Genomic DNA, 27,630 nt, shown 5'->3' with positions numbered 1-27,630 from the left:
TACAATCACACAACATTCTTACTAGCGTATGTCATACTCTCCATACGTTCACGTGTGTCCTCAATTACATATATCCATGGCGTCCACGGACATGCATGCATGCGCATTTCATGGTAGCAAATTTTGGCAGTCAAATACAATCACAAAACAATCTTTCTAGCGTACGTCATAGTTGCCATACTGCCATGCGTGTCCTCGGTCACATATATCCACGGCGTTCACAGACATGCGCACATGCGCATTTCAAGGTATGCGATGAAGCTTGATAAAGCTGAACCAGCGAAACGTACATCGGAACCGAACTGTTATCACAGACTTCTCAGTGCATCTCTACACTTGCCGATACACCAGGGAAAAGAGTGTTTTGTTTTGTGACTGTGAGGTGGTGGTTTCAGCGGTTTATCTTCTGCTGGTCCATCCAAGACTTGCTCCTTTGAGTAAATGTTATATTAGCATTGCTCGTTTACCCATAACTTTAGGTGTTGTAGTGGCACTTCTGACGCTTTTTATGCATTTTATTAAATATTTGTTTTAAAGATTTGCCTGAGAATACTGTTTTCCCACCAGTATAAAGTGGGAGTGCGCATTTCCTTGAGCTTAGTTGCAAGCTCCAACAAATGTGAGTAGTCACTCGTTACAACACCGAATTACTCCTCTACAAGTGGTTACAGAGTCACACTATGTTTCTTTTTTTGTTTCCTTTCTTCTGAGAACCCATTGAGGAACGTTAAGAAGTGGGGAACTTAACCCATAGAACACGGATATATCCTTACACACGAACTTTTGTTTTTGTTTTATGTTTCTTATGTTTATCACATTTATTTCATTTATCTTTCTTTGTGATACTTGGTATATTTATTGCGCATTTCAAGGTAGCAAATTTCAAAGGTCTCAAACAATCACACAACGTTCTTAGTAGCGTACATAATAATCGCCATACGGCCATGCGTATCCTTGATCACACACACAACAATATCAACAGGCTGTTTTGCATTAACCCCTTAAGGACCGGAATCGCTGAGGAAAAACTTGCAAAAAAGAACAGAGCATTTTTTGCTATCACTTTTAAACAGAAATAGAGCCTTGGATTTTCTTTTATTTACCTATCAAATCTATATATTTGTTTAGTAGAAAACCAAAGGTATTGATCTGGGCCCATTTTGGTATATTTCTTGCCACCACTTAACTTTTTCACAGACTTTGGGATTCTCACTGAAATTATTTACATGCATTGATAACACAAATGGTTTTAAAAGCTTCTCTGTGATCCCCTTTCTTCAGAAATAGCAGACATGTATGGCTTTGCCATTGCTTTAAGGTAATTAGAATGTTGCTAATAGCTGCTGTGTACCACACTTCTGAAATTCCCAGAAGTGAAGGGGTTAATAAGGTAGCATCTAAGTTTGATACCTCCCACTCCCTGATCCCTTCCTGATCTCTCCCAAACAGCTCTCTTCTCTCCCCCACCCCCACTGATCACCACGATCTTAGGTACTGGTAAACAGTCTGCCACTATGAAATTTAAAGGCTTTCTTCATTTTTTAATTCTTTTTCTTTTTTTTCTTTTCTGTAGTGTAGGATCACCCCTTACCCTCCAACCCCCCTGATCCCTCCCAAACATCTCTTCAACCCTCCCCCCTCTAACTAGTGTCCACCATCTTAAGTACTGGCAGCTGTCTGCCAGTACCCAGTTTTTTTTAAATTTTATTACATTTTTTAAAATTGATTAAATATTAAAAAACCCCTCCCTTCTCCAAGGGATCGTTTAGTACGGTGGGTCTCCCCTCCAATTACATATTTTCTGTTATTTAACGAATCCCGCAACATTCATAATTGGCCACAGCTAAGGAGACCATTAATATAAATTATTCCTAGCTTTTTAATGTGTGTGTACCTGAACAGTTCTTGGTTTGCAAAATCTTGTAAACTGAGCTAACAAAATTACATTGATTTTAACCCATCCTATTTGCATGAAAATCTTCTAGACTCCAGTGCTGAGTAGCAGGCATATGATAAGCATTAGTAAAAACTAGCATGCATGTCCTAATAGAATTTCTCAGATAACTAGATTGACTCACTACCCAAATGGCTACAAATACTCTGTGTTTTCTACACAAGTGAGAAATCTATTCTGACCCAGGTACCTTCACAAGGAATTATATTAGCACACTCTGCAATTTAATAAGCTAAATATTTGTAGTTACTCCTTCGTAGAATGAAGAAACCCTACATAGAATGTCAAAAATGCTGCTGTTTTCTTTTCTTGAAAATTCATTAAACTGAGAGGCAGTGTGGGAATACTGGTAATGCAAAAAACAGACATTGTATTGTTTAGAGCTAACTACTAACAATATTGCTAAAATAAAGCACATATGATGCACCCTTAAAGGGATAGGAAAGTCAAAATTAACCTTGCAAGAATCAGATGGAGCATGTCATTTTAAGACACTTAAATTCACTTTTGTTTTCAAATGTGCTTTGTTCTCTTGGTATCTTTTGTTGAAAAAGAATATGCACATATCCTACACTAGTGGAAGCTAGCAGCTGATTTTTGCCTGCACACATGTGTCTCTTGTGATTGGCTAACTAGATGTGTTCATCTAGCTGCCAGTACGCAATGATGCTCCTTCAGAAAAGGATAACAAGAGAATGAAGCAAATTTGATAATAGAAGTCAAGTGAAAAGTTGTTTAAATTTGTATGCTCTATCTAAATCAAGAAAGTAAATTTTAGGGTTTCCTGTCCCTTTAAAGGGATATGAAACCCAAAAATATTCTTTTGTGATTCAGACCGCGCATACAATTTAAAAAAAGTTTTGGATTTACTTCTGTTTTCAAATTTGCTTTGTTCCCATGTTATTCTTTGTTGAAGATATTCTTAGGTAGATGTTTGGAGAACTACATAACAGGAAATAGTGCTGCCCTCTGCTGGTCTTGCAAATGAATAACATTCTTGCAATACTGCTCTGATATAATGCTCCAGAAACGTGCACTCTCCTGAGATTAAGCTCCTGCTTTTCAACAAAAGATATCAAGAGAAAAAAGAAAACTTACTTAGGTATCTCTTCCACAAAGAATACCATGGAAACGAAGCAAATTTAATAATAGAAGTTAATTGGAAAGTTGTTTAAAACTGCATGCTCTATCTGAATCATGAAAGAAAGTTTTGGGTGTCATATCACTTTAACGACTTTACAAGTAAAATGTCAGCATTGTAAATAAAATGAGATAATCAAGACTTGCAATAAATGAATATAAATTATGTGGGGTAAAAGGGTAAGCAGAAATTCCACTGTAAATAAAATGATACACAATGGCATTAGATTTATTTTCCATAAAGAAAAGAAAAAACATAAAAACAGCACAGCAGGGATTCTGGGTAAGGACATGCAAATGAGGTTCAGAATGTGTTTTAGATAACCTCACTTTCCCTTCAAAGTATAACGTTTCACCAACACCAACACTTTGCATTTATATGAGATTTCAAAATGATTTACTTTGATTTGTTCTTAAATGACAATTAAATACAGTAGAACTGAATAACTGGCAAATACACAATAAGACAAAAAAAAAAAAGAATGCAATAGCAGACATCCCAACCTGCAAAAACTCATTTCCGGGAGCCCCCCCCCCCCACACCCTCGGGACCCCCCCCGGAAAAAAAAAGAGGGATGAAAAAAAAATACTGCCAATATACAAATTGAGAGGACAGCTCTACTCTTAGGGCTAGATTTATTAAAGCCCTACGGCTGCAAGTTCTCACAAGAACTTGCTCGCCATCATTTATCAAGCAGTGCTCACCAGCCTGCCGCTTTCCCAACCTCTTCGCCACCTCTAAGGTGGCGAAATTCAATCTCCTCGGTCTAGTCAGACAGAGGAGATTGACAGCTCCTGCCCGTGCATGATTGGCTGTGCGGGATTTCACGCGAGCGCAAAATTGCGCTCGTGTGCAATGGCGAATACCTGCGGGTAATTTCGCCCCGCCACAGGCAAGCTGAGGCGCCCCTGTCCACCTCAGCTTTAATAAATCTAGCCCTAAGAGTAGAGCTGTCCTCTCAATTTGTATATTGGCAGTATTTTTTTTTCATCCCTCTCTAACTACACACAAACACTTAAAGAACACCGACCGCCTGCTATATTTTCTCCCCTGTTCATTGGTTATTTAACACATGGCCACATCAGTGTGTCTCTCTATTATGCAGTGTGTGCTGATTTTTTGACAGACCTGGGTTACTGCTGGACGTGGACGGGTTGATAGTACTCCGTCCCTAAAAACCTGGCTTCACCATTTTGTCTGAGGGATACGATTAGAGCACTATGGGTAAAACATTGTACTGGAATGCACACGTGTTTGAAACTGGAACGCATAGCGGCTATATTTGAATTGGGACGCTTTACACAGCTCATAAGGATTGTTTGCCCATAATAAATATGGCGGGGTACTTTTATCTGGTTTCCGGGATATTATATGTCATTTGCGGGTGTCAGGGAGCCGCTATTTAAATGCAGGAGACTCCCAGACCTTCCGGGAGAGTTGGGATGTCTGCAATAGCCCTTGTTTTATATTTAAAATGAGCAGTAGAATATTTTCTGGCAAGTTTCAATGTTAATTTTCCCTCCCCCTGTATCATGTGACAGCCATCAGCCAATCACAAAATGCACGTATTTACTGTGCACACTTGCACATGCTCAGTAGAAACTGGAGCATCAGAGAGTGGGTTTCTAACAAGAATGTGCACATTTTGATAATGGAAGTGTATAGGAATTTTTTTTTTTTAAATTGCATGCTTTATCTGAATCATTTTGACGTTAGTGACCCATCCAGGGTGGGGGAAATAAAATGCCCATTGTAAAATAATTTCATTGACAATATGAGCACCAAGATAGTTAATAGAAAGACACAGCACCTCAAATAGGCACTACAAGTTTTTTATTTTTCTATCAATAAATTACATTTTATACATTCAATGACTAGATCACTATTAATGAGAAATCTTACAGATCCAGTACATTGTTACCCCAATGTGATTTATTTGTAGAACTAGGCTGACCATATTGCCGCTTTAAGAAGGAACACATATGAAAAATACATATGTGAGGGTTCTTATGCAAAACCATTTCTTTAAACAGCCCTGACATATGTATTTTTCATATGTGTCCCCTTTTAAAGCGGCAATATGGTCAGCCTATGTAGAACCTTTGAATTGAAAATTCAGGTTCAATTTAATGTATTATGGCCCTATGCACGTTGTTGCAAAAAAACAACTACTGTATGTAAAACACTAGTTTGCCAACTGTCAGCCTTTTCTAAAAATCTGTAATTTATAAAGACGCAAACTTCTATTATGTTTTTCCCACATGCAAGTAATGAATTTCCATAGCAACTGTCAGACTTTTTTCCCAAATAAATTGCTACCGAATGTTTTTATGAATCATACTTTTTACAGGATCTTGCAATGTCCCTTTAAAGTGACATTAAATACAATTATTTTCTTTCATGATTCAGACAGAGCATATAATTTTAGGTAACTTTCCATTAAACTCTCACTACATATGGTGATACTGTAGTATAGAACATTCCACTATTGGCAGGGAGCACTCACATAACAGCAAAGTGTACTAAAATGTCTCTTTGTAAAATGACCTTCAAATAAATCATTCAATCCATTTACAACTTTATCTACAGTTTTTATTTGGGACGCAGACACCTTTACAACATATATTATGACAAACCTTTGAACACTGGACCATCCCATTGAACAAGTAGTACCATTTTCAGCTTTGTTCAATGTCAGATAATTGCTTCTCTTTTTTATGTTAATGCTTATTTGCTTAATTCTCTTGGTATCCTTTGTTGAATCATGTGTATCCTTTGTTGAAGGAGCAGTAATGCACTGCTGGGAGCTAGCTGAACACATAGAGTGAGCCAGTAAATAATAATAAATAACTTCTAGAAGTATATTGTGGCTCTAGAGCCCTACATAGGTATAATTTTATCAAAGGATACTGAGAGAACTAAGTAAATTAGATATAGAAGTACATTGGAAACCTTTTAAAATTGTATTCTTTATCTGAATCATGAAATTGTAGTTTTGGGTTTCATGACCCTTTTAATAGATATGAAAATCAGATTTATATAGATTTACTTTGTATCATTTGTTAATTCAGGATCAATAATGCACTACTTTAAAGGGACACTGAACCCAAATTTTTTTCTTTCGTGATTCAGATAGAGCAGGCAATTTTAAGCAACTTTCTAATTTACTCCTATTATCAATTTTTCTTCATTCTCTTGGTATCTTTATTTGAAAAGCAAGAATGTAAGTTTAGATGCCGGCAAATTTTTGGTGAACAACCTGGGTTGTCCTTGCTGATTGGACATCACCAATAAGCAAGTGCTGTCCATGGTTCTGAACAAAAATGTGCTGGCTCCTTGGCTTAGATTCCTTCTTTTTCAAATAAAAATAGCAAGAGAATGAAGAAAAATTGATAATAGGAGTAAATTAGAATGTTGCTTAAAATTGCATTCTCTATCTGAATCATGAAAGAAAAAAATTGAGGTCAGTGTCCCTTTAAAGGGATACTCAATCAAAATTAAACTTTCATTATTCAGATAGAGAATGCCATTTTAAACAACTTTCCAATTTTCTTACATTAAATAAATGTGCACAGTCTTTTTATATTTACACTTTTTGAGTCACCAGCTCCTACTGAGCATGTGCAAGAATAAGTGTGTATGCATTTGTGAATGGCTGATTGCTGTCACATGGTACGTGTATGCATTTGTGATTGGCTGATGGCTGTCACATGGTACAGGGGGAGTGGAAAAAGACATAACTTTTAAAATTGTCAGAAAAAAATCTACTACTCATTTGAAGTTCAGACTAAGTGCTATTGCATTGTCTTGTTATCTTGCATTTGTTGATTATGCAAATCTACTGTGTTGACTGGTCCTTTAAGCTAGCTAGTGGTTGCATCGCTGTACTTATACAGATTGTTGTTGTTGTGTTCCGCTAGCTCCCAGTAGCACATTGCTCCTCTGAAGCTGATTTTAACTATTTCTTTAATTGACCAGTAAATACAGTAGATTTGTATAAACAACAAATGCAAGATGACAAGACAATGCAATAGCAGCCTGAAATTCAAATGAGTAGTAGATTTTTTAAAGTTATGTCTATTTACACTCCCCCTGTACCATGTGACAGCCATCAGCCAATCACAAATGCAAATAAGTATATTCTGTGAATTCTTGCACATGCTCAGTAGGAGCTGGTGACTCAAAAAGTTTAAATATAAAAAGACTGTGCAAATTTTGTTAATGGAAGTAAATTGGGAAGTTGTTTAAAATTGCTGCTGTATCTGAATCATGAAAGTTTAATTTTCCCTTGAGTGTCCCTTTAATCCCTTTGAAGGAGTAAAACACAAAGCTATGTGAAGCAATAAGCAAATTATAAGTTACTCTAATGCATTTGTGCTCTAGAGCTTTTTGCACTTAGATTCTCAAATTACTTTTATTATCAAAATTGGCTTGGTTCTCTTGGTATGCTTTGTTAAAGGGTTAATCTAGGTAGACTGATATGATCTTAGGAGCATTCACGTGTCTTTAGAAATCTATGGCAGCAGAATTTGCAGCATTGTATAATTCTGCAATGCAAACACTGCTTCCAGATGGCTAATCACACATGATCACTTAGCATTACTCTTTAACCAAAGATGCTAAGAAAACAAAGCAAAATTGATAATAGACGTAAATTGGAAAGTTGTTTAAAATGTCCATGCTCTATCCAATCTATTTAAAGGGACAGTATACACCAGCATTTTTATTGTTTAAAAAGATAGATAATCCCTTTATTACCCATTCCCCAGTTTTGCATAACCAACACTGTTATATTAATATACTTTTTACCTCTGTGATTACCTTGTATCTAAGCTTCTGCAGACTGCCCCCTTATCCCAGTGCTTTTGACAGATATGCCGTTTAGTCAATCAGTGCAGACTCCTAAATAACTCCACGGGAGTGAGCACAATGTTATCTCTATATCACACACATGAATTAGTACTGTCTAACTGTAAAAAACTTTCAAAATGCTCTGAGCTAAGGGGCGGTTTTCAACGGTTTAGAAATCAGTTTTAGCCTAGCTAGGCTTAGCTTTTCAAAAATACCACCAAGCGAACAAAGCAAATTTAACGATAAAAGTAAATTGGAAAGTTGTTTAAAATTGCATGCCCTGTCTGAATCATGAAAGTTTTTTTTGGACTTGACTGTCCCTTTAAGTATAATTTTGACTTTACTGTCTTTTAATTTTGTCATAGGACAAATAAAAACTGAGTACAACATCCCATTAATGTGTCAAAAACATTTTTGTATATAAAGTATCAACAGTAAGAACTATTTTTATTTATGAATATTTACATCCACCTCAGTTATATATTATCTTATGTATCAGATTTAAAAAATATACAGTATATACTGTTCTCCAAAAGGGTTAAAACTGTCAACTCTATGAAATAAGACTTTCTCTGTTCCAAACACAAAAATTCCATTCATTCATAAACCACAAATGACTGATGTTTTTACTTCATACCTGGTTTTATGGGCATTTTTGAAAATTCTACAATACTGATTTCCTTCCTGATGGATTAAGTTCACCATTAAATGTGCATCTCTGATATATGAAGAAAAAAAAAACAATAATGCTTAAAAGCACAAAATTATATATATATATTTCTATTCCAGCTAAAACTTGACATTTTAAAAATGTGTCACAGTTTGTTTGTATTTTTAAATAAAGACACGTTCCAGCCGATAGAAACCTACATATATTTTTTTTCTTATGCACGTAAGGCATGTCATCGTTCACCAACAGATTAGCTGGAGTTCTTATTTTCATCCTGTAAGCAATCAGTTGAAGCTGTCTGTATTATAAAATATTTTATTATATGTAGCAAAACCAAAAATCTTTGCAATATACTTTACTTTGTCGTCTATTTTATATGCATAGGAGTAAGGGTGCTACCATTTTGAAATCCAGCTTTTACTACATTCCAATGCTGACAGGTTTGCACATGTACAACAACACTCCTTCACATACCTGCAGTGAAACCTAGGTTCCAAAATGGCGGAACCCATAATTAAATGGAGGTGCATGAGATATATATAGGGCTAGATTACAATCGTGAAAAGACCGCTATAGTTAAGCTTTTTACGCTAGTCTGGTTGCGCTCTTATTACAAGTAAAAAAAAATAATATTTTACGCAAGCGGTAATTCAACTAGTGCAAAAATCTGAACATTGAACATTGCGTGCGCATTCACGTATTCCCCCTAAGAAGTCAATGGAGAAAAAAAATTGGGAAAAAAACTAACACCTGACTATCGCGTGAACACAATCACATTTTTGCAATTACGCTAACCCAACATGAAAATATGAATATTTCATATTCCAAAGTTCTTAACAAAGTTCTTAACATAACGGAATATGTTCTATTTATTTATAATTAAATATATCTACATATATCTGATAGTTTTTTAAACAAATATATATTTATACCTATTTATATAGATGATTACATATAGGTATAGATATATATAGGTATATGTATTTAAAAATACATAGAACATATTCTGCTATGTGCAGAACATTGGAATGTTAAATATTTACAGTAAATACACGGTTAAACATATATATATATATATATATATATATATATATATATATATATATATATATATATTCCTATATACACACATACATACAAATACATCTTTAGACATGTATATGTATGTATCTCTATGCAAGTCCTTTGGCGGCTATTTATTTTTTCTAACACCCAAGATCTCATATGTTTTTAGTGCAATATTTTTTTAACATCATTTTTAACAGATGGTGTTGTTATGAGTTTTGATAAAGCCGTATGTGAAATGTGCGTCAGATTTTCCTGACTTGTTCCGGATGAGATTTCCACCAACTAATGACAAGGTGAAACCAGGCTTCCACTATGGGACAACACTGCAGACATATCGAAAGGTGGATGTATATTCCTCTCCCCTTGAACAGAGCATCACTCTTACCTCAAACAATTGAGGTTGAATCTGGTAAGCAGATCTGACTCACCTCTGCATGATACCCTGCACTTGGATGATGGTGAAAGGTGTAGTTTATATGTAATTGCACCTTTTGGACTTATTCCCATATCAACATAGAGACTGTTTCTGAAATTCTGTGCGCTTATGTTGTGACTTCCACTTGATTTTATATATATATATATATATATATATATATATACATACATACAAATACATATTTAGACATGTATATGTATGTATCTCTATGCTAAAGTCCTTTGACGGCTTTTTTTTTGTTCTAACACCCGAGATCTCATATCTTTGAGCCCTTATAACTCTTTTTTGCAATATTTTTTTAACATCATTTTTATTAGATGGTGTTATTATGTAAGTAACTTTGCAATGCATTTTTGATATGTTTTGTAACACTTTTTAGTTTTGCAAAGCAGTTAAACACAGCTTTGAGATTGCGGTAGGAATTGAAGCTTAATATAAGTTTGTATTATAAGCATGATTAAAACGGATCGCGAAAACGCGATATCACTTGCGCAAAAACGTTTGCGCATCACTTGTAATCTAGCCCTTTCATTTTTGAAATCTCCAGACTTAATTTTTTTTCTTTCATGATTCAGATAGAGCATGCAATTTTAAGCAACTTTCTAATTTACTCCTATTATCATTTTTCCTTAGTTCTCTTGGTATCTTTATTTAGCAGTTAATGTAAGCTTAGAAACCAGCACATTTTTGGTTCAGAACCTGGGTAGCGCTTGCTAATTGGTGGCTACATTTAAACACCAATCAGAAAGCGCTACCCAGGTGCAGAACCAAAGATGGTCTGGCTTGTAAGCTTAGATTCCTGCTTTTTAAAATTAAGATACCAAGAGAACAAAGACAATTTGATAATGGGAGCAAATTAGAAAATTGCTTAAAATTGCATGATCTATCTTAATCACGAAAGAAAAAAATGTGGGTTCAGTGTCCCTTTAACAATGCAATATTCCACAGTTATTGGTTGCTCACAATGGTGACTTATATATAACTGTCCCTAATTGGTCTCAACAGATAAAATTATACAAAGGAAAACTTACAATATAGCGGAACACATTATGGGAATAAACATTTTAAACTTTTTTTTTTTTTTTCAATATTTGAACTAATATTTTTACAAAAAAATGCACCTGCTTATTATTCTCGAGCTACTCTTTGCTTTAAATACATCATTACTTCTAGCCTTAGTGTTTAATGTTCCTTCAAGGTTGTACACAGTCACGCACTGTTAGCTTAAACATCAAAATAACAGCTTTAACTTAACCTGTAATTCAAGCAAAAATATTTGGAACATTTTTAAATACTGATTTTTCTTATGCATTGTAGAAATTTGTAATGTTTAGTACAGTATGTCCCAGAACTGGATCAACATTTCATCTTTGAAATACGATAAATATGCCCCATTTTAAGGGACAGTAAGGACTTTGAGAATTAAAGGGACAGTATGCTATAAAATCGATTTTCCCTTAAAGGAACACTGAACCCAAATTTTTTTCTTTCTTGATTCAGATAGAGCATGACATTTTAGGCAACTTTCTAATTTACTCATATTATCAATTTTACTTTGTTCTCTTGCTATGTAACCCCATTACGTAGCTGAACGCCCGTTTAAGGGCATTAAAAGAGCTGAATGCCCTTTTAAGGGCAATGCCCATACAAATGCCCCTTTAGGGGTGATGGGTAGTTTAGGATTTTTTAGTGTTAGTTTTTTTTATTTTGGGGGGTTTGGTGGGTGGGTGGGCGGGGTTTACTGTTAGAGGGGGGACTTAGTATTTTTTTAAGGAAAAGAGCTGTTTAACTTAGGGCAATACCCTACAAAAGGCCCTTTTAAGGGCTATTGATAGTTTAGTATTAGATTAGGGGGTGTTTTTATTTTGGGGGGGGCTTTTTTATTTTCGTAGGGATTAGGTATAATTTTTTTTATTTTTGATCATTTTGTTTATTATTTATGCAATGTTAGACTTTTGTTATTTTAGCTTAAAGGGATAGTAAACCCCTAAATTTTCTTTTAGGATTCAGATAGAACATACAATTTTAAACAACTTTCCAATTTACTTCTATTATCAAATTTGCTTCCTTCTCTTGTTATCCATTGGTGAAGGGACAGCATTGCCCTACTGGCAGCTAGCTGAACACATCTAGTTAGCCAATCACAAGAGACAAATGTGTGCAGGCACCAATCAGCATCTAGCTCCCTCTAGTGTAGGATATGTGCGTATTCATTTTTTAACAAGGGATACTAAGAGAACAAAGCACATTTGAAAATAGAAGTGAATTAAAAAGTGTCTTAAAATCATCTGCTCTATCTGAATCATATAAGTTTAATTTTGACTTCCCTATCTCTTTAATTTAATTTTTTTTTTTTTAAGTATTGTTTTTTTATGTTAATTGTAATTTAGTATTATTTTAATTTATGTAATGGGGCTAATTTAGGGGGTGTTAGGGTAGGGGGCTTAGTGATTATTTATTTGCGTTGTGGGGTTTGGCGGATTAGGGGTTAATAGTTTTATTAGGTTTATTGCGTTGTGGGTTAATGGCGGATTAGTGGTTAATAGTTTTATAAGGTTTATTGCGTTGTGGGTTAATGGCGAATTAGGGGTTAATAGTTTTAATAGGTTGTTTGCGATGTTGGGGTTGGCGGATTTAGGGGTTAATACTTTTATTAGGTAGATTGCGATGTGGGTGAATTTGGTATTGGGGTTAATAGTTTAATTAGGCATATTGCATTGTGTGGGGTTGTCGGTTTAGGGGTTAATATTTTTTTTATTATTAGTTGGGACATGGGGGGATTGTGGATATAGGGGTTTTACATGTCAGGTTTATTTTTGGGAGGCGGGTTAGACTTTTACGGGAGATTTGACAAATCTTTTAATTTTCTTAGGCGCCGGCAGCTTCTAAAGTACCGTAAGTCACTGGCGACTCCAGAAATTTGTATTAATGGTCATTTCTGGACATCGCTATTTTATCCGACTTACAGCACTTTATGAACTGCCGGCAGGGTTTATTGGATACCCCGATGTGCGAGGTGAAATTACGGGTGGCACGGAGGCCAAAAACTTTCAGGATGCGTGGGGATACCACAGGTTAAATAAACTATTTCAAAGGCCAATATGAGGGCAATGGAAATACTTGTAAACAATTTAATACACTCCAGCAGGTAAAGTGGATTATTGGGAACAAATTAAAGGGGAGACATTTTTTGAGGAAACTGTCCCTTAAAGTATCAAATAATTATTATTATTATTTATTTTTTTTATTTATAAAGTGCCAACAGATTCTGCAGTGCTGTCAATGGGTAACAAAGATAAAAGGACAGTACAATATGAGACACCAGACAAAATTTAACAAACAAATACAGGGGGAATTGGGAGCCCTGTTCCCATGGGAACTTACAATCTAGATGGGCAGGAGGGTGAGAAACAGGAGGTGGGGACTGCAAAGGTGGTGAATGATGTTAGTGTTGAGTTAGATGAGGGCAACTATTAGGCAAGTGGAATTCATTAGTTACTGATTTGGTTATAGGCTTCCCTGAACAAGAAGGTCTTTAGGGAGCGTTTAAAGGAGGAGAGGTTGGGGGAAAGTCTGACAGCTTGAGGAAGTGCGTTCCAGAGGGTTGGTGCTGCACGAGAGAAGTCCTGTATTCTAGCATGGGAGGAGGTGATGGTAGAAGAGGCAAGGAGCAGGTCATTGTTGGATCTTAGGGGGCGGGCTGGAGTATATTTGTTGATGAGTGAGGACTGGAGGGGGGGCTCCATTGGTGAGGGCTTTGTAGGTCAAAGTGAGAATTTTTAATTTAGATTTTCTGTGAATGGGGAGCCAGTGAAGGGACTCACAAAGGGTTGCAGCAGATGCAGAGCGTCAGGAGAGGTGGATTAGCCTAGCAGAGGCATTTAGGATGGATTGAAGGGGGGAGAGGGAGAGAAGAAGGCCAGTTAGTAGGTTATTACAATAGTCAAGCTGGGAAATTACTAGGGAATGGATTAGCTGTTTAGTAGTTTCAGCACTTAGAAAAGGACGGATTTTGGAGATATTGCATAGGTGGTTTGCGACAGGATGATGAGAGCAATTTGATGTGTATGAAGGACAGATTGGAGTCAAGTGTAACTCCTAGGCAGCGGACTTGGGGTGATGGGGAGATAGTGGTTTCGCCAACAGTAATAGTAAAGTTAGAAACTGGAATAGAATTAGATGGGGGATTAGAAGAAGCTCAGTCTTGGAAATGTTGATTTTTAGGTGGTGAGAGGCTATTCAGGGAAGAAATCCAGATAAGCAGTCGCTGATGTGGGAAAGGACAGAAGGAGAGAGTGCAGGGGTGGATAAGTAGATCTGAGTTGAAGCCATAGCTACTGATAAGTTTACCCAGTGAGGAAGTATAAATAGAGAAGAGTAGAAGGCCTAGAACAGAGCCTTGAGGAACTCCAACAGACAGAGGGAATGAAGAGGAGGAGTCGCCAGCAAATGAGAAAAAAAGACCTATTAGAGAGATAAAAGTGGATCCAGGAGAGGTCAATGTCACAGAGCCCAAGGGAGCTGAGAGTACATAGGAGGAGGTGATGGTCAACAGTGTTAAAGGCAGCAGACAGGTCAAGTAAGATAAGTATAGAGTAGTGGCCATTGTTTTTAGCAGAAGGAAGATCGTTAGTAACCTTGGTGAGGGCAGTCTCAGTTGAGTGTTGGGGACGGAAGCTAGATTGTAGGGGGTCCAGCAATGAGTTGGAGGACAGGAAGTGGGTTAGGCGATCAAAAACTAGTTTTTCAAGGACTTTTGAAGCTAGTGGAAGCAGTGATATGGGGCGGTAGTTTGCAGGAGAATTGGGGTCGAGGGAGGGTTTTTGAGGATGGGGTGACCTTTGCATGTTTGAAGGAAGATGGAAATGAACCAGTAGTAAGGGATTGGTTGAATATGTGAGTAAGAGCTGGAGTGAGGGTAGAAGACACAGAAGGTATTAGATGCGAAGGGATAGGACATTAGGGAACACTCTTCATTCTCAGTGGTTGGGGTTAAGAAACTGAGAGAGTTGGAGGGGGTGACTGTGGGCGGAGATGGAAGGTCGCAGTCTTGTGGTGGGATGTTACTTCGGATGGTAAGTGTTTTTTTAAAAAAGTAGTCTGCCAAGTCTTGAGCACTAAAGGCAGATGAAGGGGTGGTGCAGGTAGATAGAGGAAAGTGTTGAATGTGAAGAAGAGACGTTTAGGGTTTGAGGAGTGAGAAGATATAAGAGAAGAGAAGTAGTTTTGCTTGGCTAAGTGAAGGGCAGAGGAGTAAGAATAAAGACTGAACTTATAGTGTACGAAATCGGGTTCAGAGCGGGATTTCCTCCAGGCACGTTCAGCAGCATGGGAGCATTTTTGTAGATAGTGTGTTTGCTGAGAGTGCCAGGGCTGGAGCTGACGACGTGGGGTTTTGCGTATTTGTGAAGGAGCAAGGGTGTCGAGTGCAGAGGAGAGAGTATTATTATAGTGGTTTGTAGCAAGGTCAGGGCAGGGGATACCATGGAAGTGTGGGGGAGGTGTTTTTGAAAAAGGTTGGAAAGTTGGAGAGGATCCACAGTGTGCAGATTTCTACAGGTGCGGGGGCAGGGGGGAGAAATAGGTTTAGCATGTACATTGAGATTATAGGTGAGCAGATGGTGGTCTGAGATGGGAAATGTTTACTTAGGTGTAGTAAAATAAACTTTTCAGTTATTTATTTGTATTAGAAATGATTCTATAATCAGACCAGATTAATGCTTTTACAATTGACATATATTTTCTAGTGAATCGTCCATACAGTTTTTCTAAACAGCAAAAACTAATTTAAATGTATTAGCTTTAAACGTTTTTGTTTGTTTTTTGTTTATTCATGCAACAATGCAATAATACAAGGCTCGAACAGAGTGCAGCTTTTACTTTTTGCACCAAGGACATTTTTAAAGGGACAATCTACACTATAGTCATATTAAAATAACTTTTTTACTGTTACTGCTGCATGATATAGAAAGGGGTGCAGGAGTATATTTGTAGCTTAATCTAAAGTAAGACTTTAAGATGACTAAGGTGTAGATTGCCCCTTTAAGGTACATGCTGGATTAGCAATTACATACTATGATCAGCGACAGAAATGATTGCCGATATAAAGATAAACAAACGAAGAGGAAATGTCAGACTGTAATATTAATCTTTCCAATAATCAATTGCATTCCTGTGCTGGACCCATCTGCAGGTAAAATGAATCATTGGTAAAACATTACAAGGGAGAAAATGAACAATGTACCTTTAACCCTCCTAAATGAATGATGAATATTTGCTGAGCATTTCACATGTATTTGTTTTGTGAACAAATGTTAAAGGGACATGAAACCCAATTTTCAGGGAGGTAGACTCAGGAACGTGCATGCATCTGGCGCACTATATGGTAGCAGTTTTGCTAGATTATTTTCTATTTGTAAGACCACTAGATGGCAGCAGTATTTTTTGCCATGTAGTGTTCCAGACACCTAGGCATCTCTTTAACAAAGAATACCATGAGAATGAAGCAAATTTGATAATAGAAGTAAATTGGAAACTTTTTTTAAATGAATCATAAAAAAAAAGGGTTTTATATCCCTTTGATCTTCTCTTTGCAGAAGGGAACATTTGAATATTTGAATATTAACTTATTAATGTTAATTTTCACAGACTTCAGTGTCAATGTAAAGTAAGGAAAATACACCTATTGGTTCAATAAGTGGCTTAAAGGGACAGTCTGCTCCAGAATTAACACTGTTATATTAATATACTTTTTACCTCTGTGATTACCTTGTATCTAAGCCTCTGCAGACTGACCCCTTATTTCAGTTCTTTTGACAGACTTGCATTATAGCCAATAAGTGCTGACTTATAAATAACTCAACGGGAGTGAGTACAATGGTATCTGTATTGCACACATGAACTAGCACTATCTAGCTGTGAAAAACTGTTAAAATGCACTGAGATAAGAGGCGGCCTTCAAGGGCTTAGAAATAAGCTTATGAGTCTACCTAGGTTTAGCTTTCAACAAAGAATACCAAGAGATCAAAGCAAATTGGAAAGTTGTTTAAAATTACATTTTCTATTCTTTATTAAAAGAAAAATGTTCTTTAAAACTTTCTATCTCTGATATACATGGGCAGCAATTTCACGTGTGTATAAGCAGGAAGTAGCTATTGGCTACTCCTTATCCCACAGGGAGCAGTATTGGGAAATACACAACTACTGTATTAGTTACAATTTAAATTTAAAAAAAAATTTACTTCACATTTTTTCAGGCAAATTTGTTTTTATGTGTTTAAATGTTGCTCTTTTACATCAGTGATAGAAAGTATTGAGTTTTTCTTATCTATAGATTTTTTCTTATTTTAAAAGCAACATGAAAACCCATTCATAAAACTGAAGCTGTATGTAAAACCTTTTAAGAGATAAAATACATCATGACTGTCCAGCAGGAACAAGTTTCAACAAATATTGACGTGTCAAAATGTATTAACATAGCAAACCGACATTTCTTTGAAAAGGTTAGTGTTTTCTAATTATAAGGCTGACTCAAATATTTTTTTAAACTAAAAGAGGATTTTATGTATTTACGTTTCTCTATCTATCTGTCTGTCTGTCTATCTATCTATCTATCTATCTATCCATCTATCTATCTTTCTTTTATCTATCTATCTATCTATCTATCTATCTATCTATCTATCTATCTATCTATCTATCTATCATCTATCTCTTTCTCTCTCCCTACAGTATATATATCTATCTCTTTCTATCTATCTTTCTATCTATCCATCTATATATCTATCTATCATCTATCTCTATCTGTCTATCAATGTATCTATCTATCTATCTATCTATCTATCTATCTATCATCTATCTATCATTTATCTATTTCTCTCTACCTACAGTATATGTCTATCTATCTATCTATCTATCTATCTCTTTCTATCTATCTATCCATCCATCTATCTATCTATCTATCTATCTATATATCATCTATCTATCTCTATCTGTCTATCTATCAATATATCTATCTATCTATCATCTATCTATCATCTATCTCTTTCTCTCTAACTAGAGTATATGTCTATCTATCTATCTATCTATCTATCTATCTATCTCTTTCTATCTATCTTTCTATCTATCCATCTATCTATCTATATATCATCTATCTATCTCTATCTGTCTATCTATCAATGTATCTATCAATCATCTATCTATCATCTATCTTTCTCGCTACCTACAGTATATGTCTATATATCTAACTATCTATCTCTTTCTATCTTTCTATCTATCCATCTGTCTGTCTATCTATCGATCTGTTTATCTATCTATCTATCTGTGTATCTGTCTGTCTATATATCTGTCTATCACCTATATATATCTGTTCCTCTATCTATCTATCTATCTATCTATCTATCTGTCTATCAATTATCTATCCATCTATTTAACTACAAAAAACAAAAATGTATGTGGATTTTAAATATTAAAGGGATTTAAAACTCATTCAGATAAGATTCAGATACAACATACAATTTGAAACAACTTTCCTGTTTACTTCATCTTCTTGGCATCTTCTTTTATTCTTTTTGGTATTCTGTATTGAAGAAGCAGCAATATACTACTGTGAGCTAACTGTAGGCCAATGCCAAGAGACCTATATGAGCAGCCACCAATCAGCAGCTAGCTCCTAGCTTCTGAGCCTACCTAGGTATTCTTGTCAACAAAGCAAGTTAGATGATAGAAGTAAATTGGAAAGCTGTTTAAAAAAAAGTATGTTCTATCTGAATCATGAAGGAAAAACAATGTTATTCATATTATTTTATTTTTAAATGTCTGTATCTTAAAAAGCAATTTTAGTGGTAAAATGACTTGCCCTAGTTTGTTACAGCACATACCTTTAGCAATAGCAATCCTGCAAGTCTATGTGTTATACCCCCACAAAGGGATTAAAGCTATTGTACCACTCTGGAGCGCAGAGAAATGAGTCCTGAGCATAAACTGCTGGTGGTAAGAAAATAAGCAGTTGCAGTTGCCCAGCTTGGTCCTGTGACTACCTTTGCTGCTTGGGTCACAAGCTATGTCGCCTTCAGACCAGCAATCCTCTGCACTTTCTAAGTGAAATTTTAAATATGTGTTTAACCCATTTACAGGGTTGTAGTCTTGCTAATGCTAAAATGACATTTGCCATTATAATGTTGTATTAAGTGTACTGATATGGGCAGCCTTATTTAAAAGCATGGTCTTACTTTATTCAAATTAAGAAAATAATGTTTGTCTGATTGTTATAGTTGGAACATTCAGGGGTCTTTGGATAATATTTGCTGGTAATGTAACAGCAGTCACTGTTATATACAGCCGGATACTCGGACATATCATAAACTTGACCTTGATCTTCTCACAGATAACATAGATAGAATTAAATCCTTCTTTTTAAGATTCAGGCATCACTGTGACAAATTGTAGTCACCTACCCCTAGGGACACTATTGATGTTTTATGGAGGGCGAGGGAGTCTTTGCTTTTTCTTTACCAAAAAGTTTTTATTTATCAAAGAAAGTTGAAATGTGTGTTTAAATTAACTCTGTGTAGACCACTGGGCTGTAATAAAACTAACTTGCAAATTCAGGACAACCTGATCATGATGAAGTTATATTAAGCACACTTTTCATGATCCATTTAAATGTCATACACATGTGACTGCTCTCCAGAAGTCTCTGCTTATATCTTACTAAGCCTTACAACAACAGATCCATTATACATATGTGAGTATGTCTGACTCAGCAAAACCCATCACCGAATCTGTCAAATATCAAATAACTGCTTTCCATGATTTTATTTGAACAGCTTTGTTAATTACAATAAAAAACACAGATCAATTAGCCAACAAAATTCATCTTGTTACAAGATATACAATGGAACAATATTAATGCATTTCTAGAGTATGTTGTGTTGGCTACATGCTAAAATAAAAAGTTAGATACAACATGGTCCCAGAACTAGGCTTGTACAAAAGTTTCAATATAGCTATTGAAATACAAAGCTGTAAAGCTGTCTATATAAGAAAACAGACAACAGGTATTTAGATAGAAAGACAGGCAGATGATAGACAGGCAGATAGATAGATAGATAGATAGATAGTCAGACAGATAGATAAAGATTAGATAGATAGATAGATAGATAGATATAGATTAGATAGATAGATAGATAGATAGATAGACATGCAGAAATACAAATATAGATTAGATAGATAGATAGATAGATAGACATATGATATATAGGTAGAGAGATAGATAGATAGATAGATAGATAGATAGATAGTAGGTAGATAGATAGATATTATATAGATAGACAGATAGATAGATAGATAGATATATAGATAGATAGATAAATACATAGATAGATAGATACATAGATACATAGGCACATAAACATACAGAAATAAATATAGATTAGATAGATAGACAGACAGATGATATATAGGTAGATTAATTAAAATATAGTTAGATAGATGATTGATAGATAGATAGATAGATAATATATAGATAGACAGACAGAAAGAAATACAGACAGATATATTATATATAGAATAGATAGATAAATAGATAGATATAAATTAGATAGATTATAGATAGATAGATAGATAGATAATATATAGATAGACAGAAAGACATACAGACAGATAAATTATATATAGAATAGATAGATAGATATAAATTAGATAGACAGATAGATAGATAGATATGATCTATTTAGCTTATACTTATGTCAACACATTGTCTATAATAACAACAAGATAACAGCATTTGCTCAGTACAAACAGAAGATAAATAAATAGGTGCTGAAAGGCAGATTAGCATAGTATGTCTGGAAAGAAATGACTGCCTTAGGTAGAGAAATCTGCAGCTGGCTACTCCTGTATTGTACTTCTCTCCTTCCTTTAGGGCACACAATATTCACTGCTTAAAGTTATCCTTTCCTTAAACTCAATAAACACATTTTACAGGAAATATACCGTTCCAAAGAAAGAAAATTATTTCACAGATGGAAGGGAACCAACTTTTTTTTTTAGATATTTCAGGGTTGACACTTTCTAAATTATTTGTAGCAGACTTCAAAATATTTTAACCCTTCAGCTACTAAATCAGGCTTCAACCTTATTACCTACACAATGCATTGCAGACTTCTCTAGAGCCAAGTGGTTATATCAGTTATAGATATTCTTAAAAAAAAATACTTACATAAAAGACTGTAATTGTGTTCCATCTGTTGACTCACATTTCCTTAGTGTATCAAAAAGCAGGAGAATAGTCAGCATGTGTATTAGTCCCATTGTGTGTAACACCATCCAGTTTGATTTATAGTTCAGATGTAAAAAAAAAAAAAAAATGTGCTTTTTCAAAATGTGATTTTAACCTTTTTGTCTTGTGATTTACAATAGAGATGAATTTAAGGAATCACAGTGCATAAAACTACAATTGAAAATGCATGGTCCTTCCTTCTGCAAGTAGTGGTGACAATTCAAGAGGCAGCAAGATTTTTATTTTTAAGTTACCAGTAACAATCAACAAAATGTGCACAGGCAGCTGTTTCTGTTTGATAGTGATGTAAAGGAGATCCAAAGAACTGGTGAATTTCATAAAAATGTTTCCGTTCAGTAAGGAGCACAGACACAGTCAAAACCCCCCTCACACACAGGAGCCAGTTAGCAGACAGAGGAGAGGAGGGGATTTCAAAGACAGGTCACCTCCCTTAGGACAGATATCAGATAGATGTTTCTCTCTCTCTGTAGCTTGTATTCCCCAATCAATTGCAATTCTCTTCAGGATTCTGCAGATATTAGTGACAAATTTCCAAATCTGTTTAGAAGCAGCTCTCTGTGCAGTGTGGCAGAATTTTTTTGTCTGAGCTCTCTCTCTCTGGTTTAGTGGCTATCAGGTTTGTCTGTATATGACACTGGGAAGGGGGAAAAAAAAGACATAATATGTATGGAGCAGACTCACTCTTTGTAATATGGAAATGTTTTCCCATCAGATGTGTTATACAAGTAAAAAGAAAGTGTATATTGCAGATTAGCAATTCAATGTAAACAGTTCTAAGTGTAAAATAACCTTTATAAGCTATGTTGCTATAAAATTCTTACATTGTTTTGCTGTCTAAGAGCAGTCTAGGGGCATGTCCTGATAAACACCCAGGTATATTAAAGAGACAGTAAAGAAAACATTATACTTTTGTGATTCAGATATAGCATGCAGCTTTAAGCAAATTTACTTTTATTTCATTTGCTTCCTTCTCTTTGTATCCTTTGTTGAAAAGCATACCTATGTAGGCTCAGGAGCAGAAATGCAGTACTGGGAGCTAGCTGCTGTTTGGTGGAAGCACACATATACCCCTTGTCACTGGCTAGTTCACAGTAATGCATTGCTGCCCCTTCAACAAACTGGAAAGTTGTTTAAAATTGTAAACAATATCTGCTGAAGTTTTTTTTATGTCTCTTTGGTCTTATTTCCTTTGCTTTGACATATAATCACTGTAAATAAACTCCTGCACTGATCTAGCAGACACTGCATAACATGCTGCTAAGTCAGGATTCAAACTGAAAAAAGAAAGCAATCGACTATTTAATGGGAGTTTAATTCTAACTGTAATATCTCTTTAAAGGGACAGTAAAGTAAAATAAATAATCTTAAATGGATTGGACAGTGCATGAAATTTTAAACAACTTTCCAATTTACTTCTATTACAATTTAGCTTAGTTCTCTTGATATCTTTTGTTTAAGAGTAATCCTTGATAACTTCAGAAGTTTATGCGTGTCTTAAAGGGACATAAAACCCAATTTTTTTCTTTCATGATTCAGATAGAGCATACAATTTTAAACAACTTTCCAATTTACTTCTGTTATCAAATTTTCTTCGTTTTCTTGTTATCCTTCATTGAAAAGCTGGGGTATAAGCTCATGAGTGTGCACGTGTCCACAACACTATATGGCAGCAGTTTTGCAACAATGTTATACATTAGCAGAAGCACTAGATGGCAGTACTACTTCCTGTCATGTAGTGCTTCAGGCATGTGCACGCTACCTACCTAGGTATCCCTTCAACAAAGAATAATATGAGAACGAAACTTGATAATAGAAGTAAATTGGAAACTTTTTAAAAATTGTATTCTCTATCTAAATAATGAAAGAAAAGTTTTGGGTTTACTGTCCCTTTAAGCCATCTGGTAGCAGTGTTTGCAACATTGTTTATAGCAAAGTTATACATTGTTACAAAAACGACTGCCATAGCTAAAAAAAATGTGCACACTCCTCTTGTAAGTGGGAAGTATAATGGGCTATAATAATCTATAAATTATGGGCTAGATTACAAGAGAAGTACTAATTTAACCAGCGCCCCTAAAGGGGCACATTTGCTTATTTACGGCTGCACGTTAAATAACCAGCGAGCTAGCGGTAGCACTTAGCACTCAAATTCATTAACCAGAGATCAGATCTCTGGTTAATGAAAAACATTTCCCCCAATTGCCCCTAAAATAAAGTGTACAGTTCATTTAAAAAAAAAAATTGTATTACAATAACTGCAAAAAGCAGTTATAAAGGGTTAAAGTGAGTGGATGTGGGTTGTTAGAAAAAAAAAAACGGCACTGAAAAGTACCTTTACATTGAAGTCTAAGGGAACTATGTTTTATACTGTAAATATATATGTTTATGCTTATATGTATATATGTGTATATACACATATGAACACATAAATATATTTGCTGTCCAACGCTGTGCGACTTACCCCTTTTGCTGGGCAAGCTTCTTTGCCGTGTCTATCGGCAAGCCTACGGAAGAGCACTTTCGTGAGTGCAAAGCCTCCATAAAATGTGAACGCGAGGTCGAGTTCACATTGCGCTTTACTTGTAATAGTAGTCCACATTTGCATGTGCCAGTATTGCTGAGTAAAGTGCAAATATCGCGCTTGCCAAAGCGCAGTTTTGAGCTCCACTTGTAATCTAGCCCTACGAGTTCTAATTTGTTAGAGCATGTCATTATAAAAATATCAATCCTGCATTACCATTTGTTTATCCTACACAAAGGGGTTAAAGCACTTTTAAATACAGTAGAATTGTATAATCAACAAATGCCAATAACAAGACAAAGCAATAGAACTTAGGATAATTTTTAAATGAGCATAAGATTTTTCTCAGACAACTTTCACAAATTGCTTCAATTTGCCGCCCTCCTGTATCATGTGACAGCCATCAGCCAATCACAGACTCATAGATGTATACACTGTGAAATTTTGCACATGCTCAGTAGTATTTGGTGCCTCATATAGTGTGCATATAAAAATACTTGAATTTGGGATTTTTCTTTCGTTATTTGGTAAGAGCTTTCCTATTATTTTAGTATTATATAAAAAGACTGTGCACAGTTTGATAATGAAAGTAAATTGGAAAGTCTCTTTAAACTAAAGTGAAAATTAAACTTGCATGATAAAACATGCAGTGTCCCTTTAAGCACACAGTAAGGGACCGGCAGAGCGCAATTGGTCCTAGGTGGAAACCTCCACTGATCCTCTCAGTAGAGCTAGTCATACAACTCAGATGTGTAATTAGTGCTGCTGATTTTTATCATTGGTTTCCATTCAGGACCACCAGTACTCTGCGGGTCCCAAGTGGTTTGCTACTGTGTGTTTAACCTCTTTGTGTGGGTTAAACACGCAGTAATGCAAGGTTGACTATTACGACCCTTTAAGCATAGAGTTGTAAGACACACAATGATTTTATTGCCTTTTTAGCTAAAGAAATTATCTTTTAGTAAGTGTTTGTTGCCTCAGACCATAGATATATAATTGCCTACATTTTAAAAATATTCCATTTCAAATTTTCAGACCATTTCAATATTAATGTTGTGTTGTAGCCTTTAGCTTCAGTTCAAACAAAATATATTCTTTAAATATTGTTTTACAATTACTATTCACTTTTTTTTTTAATTAAATGTTATTTCATGTCAGGGACAGTTTTAATGGGTAGGAAAATATTTGCACTTATGTTACAAACAATAGAATCTTATGAGCAATGAAAATACTAGAGCAAAAAAAAAAAATCCCCTTAACAGCTAATCACAAGATATACATTTAATTAACTCCTAACCACCAAGTCACCCATCACCTACCATGATAGACCATCTGTGACCCTCAAACCTCAAAAATAATTAACAACTCTGGTTGTTCCGCCATAATCATCAACATAACCCTATAATAACCCCTAAAAAATTAGCTGTGATCTCCTCCCAACACCATCACAGCAAAGGCCACTACACCAAAATAAACAGATGAACCATTACGAGTGGAGCGCAATTTAGCACCTCAGCGTCAGCTATGCTAGATGGAGGATTTTGCACGCGCTGGGTTTTGCTCGTAATACAAGTTAAAAGTTAAAAGTTTGTGCGCGAGTGTAAACCCAACTACTGCTAAAAAAATATTGCGACCATGTTAGTCAGATATTGGGTAACCCTAGGATTACCCAGGTAAAATGGACATTTCCCAAGCGGCTGTGAGTAATGCCCGATGTATGATCATAAATCCCTTCAGAGTGCGGAGTCACCACATCAAACATATATAGCATGCACTGTAATTTCCCCTTCTTCACTATCGTTTTTGCCTTCACCTGTGGGGTTCAAGGGGGGGGGTGAAGACTCCATTGTCAACCTCATTCCCCCAAGGTTCACTTGGGGTGGATGCCAGATAATCGGCAGTGCGCTTTCCTTGAAGACCCCAGACGGAAGCAAAAGAAATAGTGTAGATGGGGAAATTACAGTACATCAGATTTTTTACCCACAGCCACTTGGGTAATGTTTACCCGGATTTCTTACTTTATCCATAGCATATATATATATATACATATATATATATATATATATATATATATATATATATATATATATATATATATATATATATATATATACATATACACTTTATATATATATATATATATATATATATATATATATACACACACACACACACACATATATATATATATATACATATAAATATACCTGTGTATATATATTAGAGATGTGCATTTGTTTTCATAAAACTAATATCCGAATGAATGCACCAACAAAATTTCTAGAAAAAGAAAAAATACTGTGCTAACCCTGAATTCATGATTCAGACAAAATGTGATTTGAAAGTGGTCAATTTAGATGAATCGGTGCCCGGTTTTTAATAATCCTATTGACATTTCACTCGTTTTCTTCAAATACTTACCTTTTATTTCTGACAGCCGCTCCAGTGCTTCCTCCACCTGTCGCAAGCCCTCTTCGCTGGTCCAAATTGATGAATCCGGCTTCCTCCAATCATTGCATTGCCTCAGGCCAAGATTCCCCCGGGGGGGGAAGCCGTGATTGGAGGAAGCTGGATTTGTCATTTCTGACGTATGAAGAGGCTTCCAACGGCCGGGAGAATTGCTGGAGCGGCTGTGAAGATTAAAAAGTAAATATTTGAAGAAAACGAGTGAAATGTCAATTTTGATGAATTAAAGTGCCCTTGTTTTTAATAGGATTATTAAAAACCGGGCACCAATTCATCTAAATTGACCTTTACTTTAAACAACTTTTGATCTTACTCCTATTATCTAATTGTTGTTGTATATGTGTGCATGTGTATATACGTATGGCTTGTGTGTTTGTGTGTATATGTGTGCATGTGTATATACGTATGGCTTGTGTGTTTGTGTGTATATGTGTGCATGTGTATATGCGTATGGTTTGTGTGTTTGTGTGTATATGTGTGCATGTGTATATGCGTATGGTTTGTGTGTTTGTGTGTATATGTGTGCATGTGTATATACGTATGGCTTGTGTGTATGTGTGTATATGTGTGCATGTGTATATACGTATGGCTTGTGTGTTTGTGTGTATATGTGTGCATGTGTATATGTGTATGGTTTGTGTGTTTGTGTGTATATGTGTGCATGTGTATATACGTATGGCTTGTGTGTTTGTGTGTATATGTATGCATGTGTATATGCGTATGGCTTGTGTGTTTGTGTGTATATGTATGCATGTGTATATGCGTATGGTTTGTGTGTATATGTGTGTATATGTGTGCATGTGTATATGCTATGGTTTTTGTGTATATGTGTGTATATGTGTGCATGTGTATATTCGTTTGGTTTGTGTGTTTGTGTGTATATGTATGCATGTGTATATGCGTATGGTTTGTGTGTTTGTGTGTATATGTGTGCATGTGTATATGCTATGGTTTGTGTGTATATGTGTGCATGTGTATATACGTTTGGTTTGTGTGTTTGTGTGTATATGTATGCATGTGTATATGCGTATGGCTTGTGTGTTTGTGTGTATATGTGTGCATGTGTATATGCTATGGTTTGTGTGTATATGTGTGTATATGTGTGCATGTGTATATACGTTTGGTTTGTGTGTTTGTGTGTATATGTATGCATGTGTATATGCGTATGGTTTGTGTGTTTGTGTGTATGTGTGCATGTGTATATGCTATGGTTTGTGTGTATAT

General features: G+C 35.5%; 1 protein-coding gene across 1 annotated transcript in view; it reads right to left on the bottom strand.

The window, feature by feature from the left end:
- MEGF6 (multiple EGF like domains 6) overlaps nt 1-21,704 on the bottom strand; it is a 681,655-nt gene extending 659,951 nt beyond the window's left edge. Inside the window, exon 1 of the mRNA XM_053690339.1 lies at nt 21,339-21,704. Within this exon, the coding sequence (XP_053546314.1) occupies nt 21,339-21,445 (107 nt within the window). The 5' untranslated portion in view covers nt 21,446-21,704. The remainder of the gene's footprint in view (nt 1-21,338) is intronic.
- Nucleotides 21,705-27,630: the final 5,926 nt, after the last annotated feature.

This window comes from Bombina bombina, chromosome 8, assembly GCF_027579735.1.
Source record: "Bombina bombina isolate aBomBom1 chromosome 8, aBomBom1.pri, whole genome shotgun sequence".
Classification (NCBI taxonomy): Eukaryota; Metazoa; Chordata; class Amphibia; order Anura; family Bombinatoridae; genus Bombina; species Bombina bombina.
Note: the sequence above shows the minus strand (reverse complement) of the source record. Positions and strands in the feature narration are given on the sequence as shown.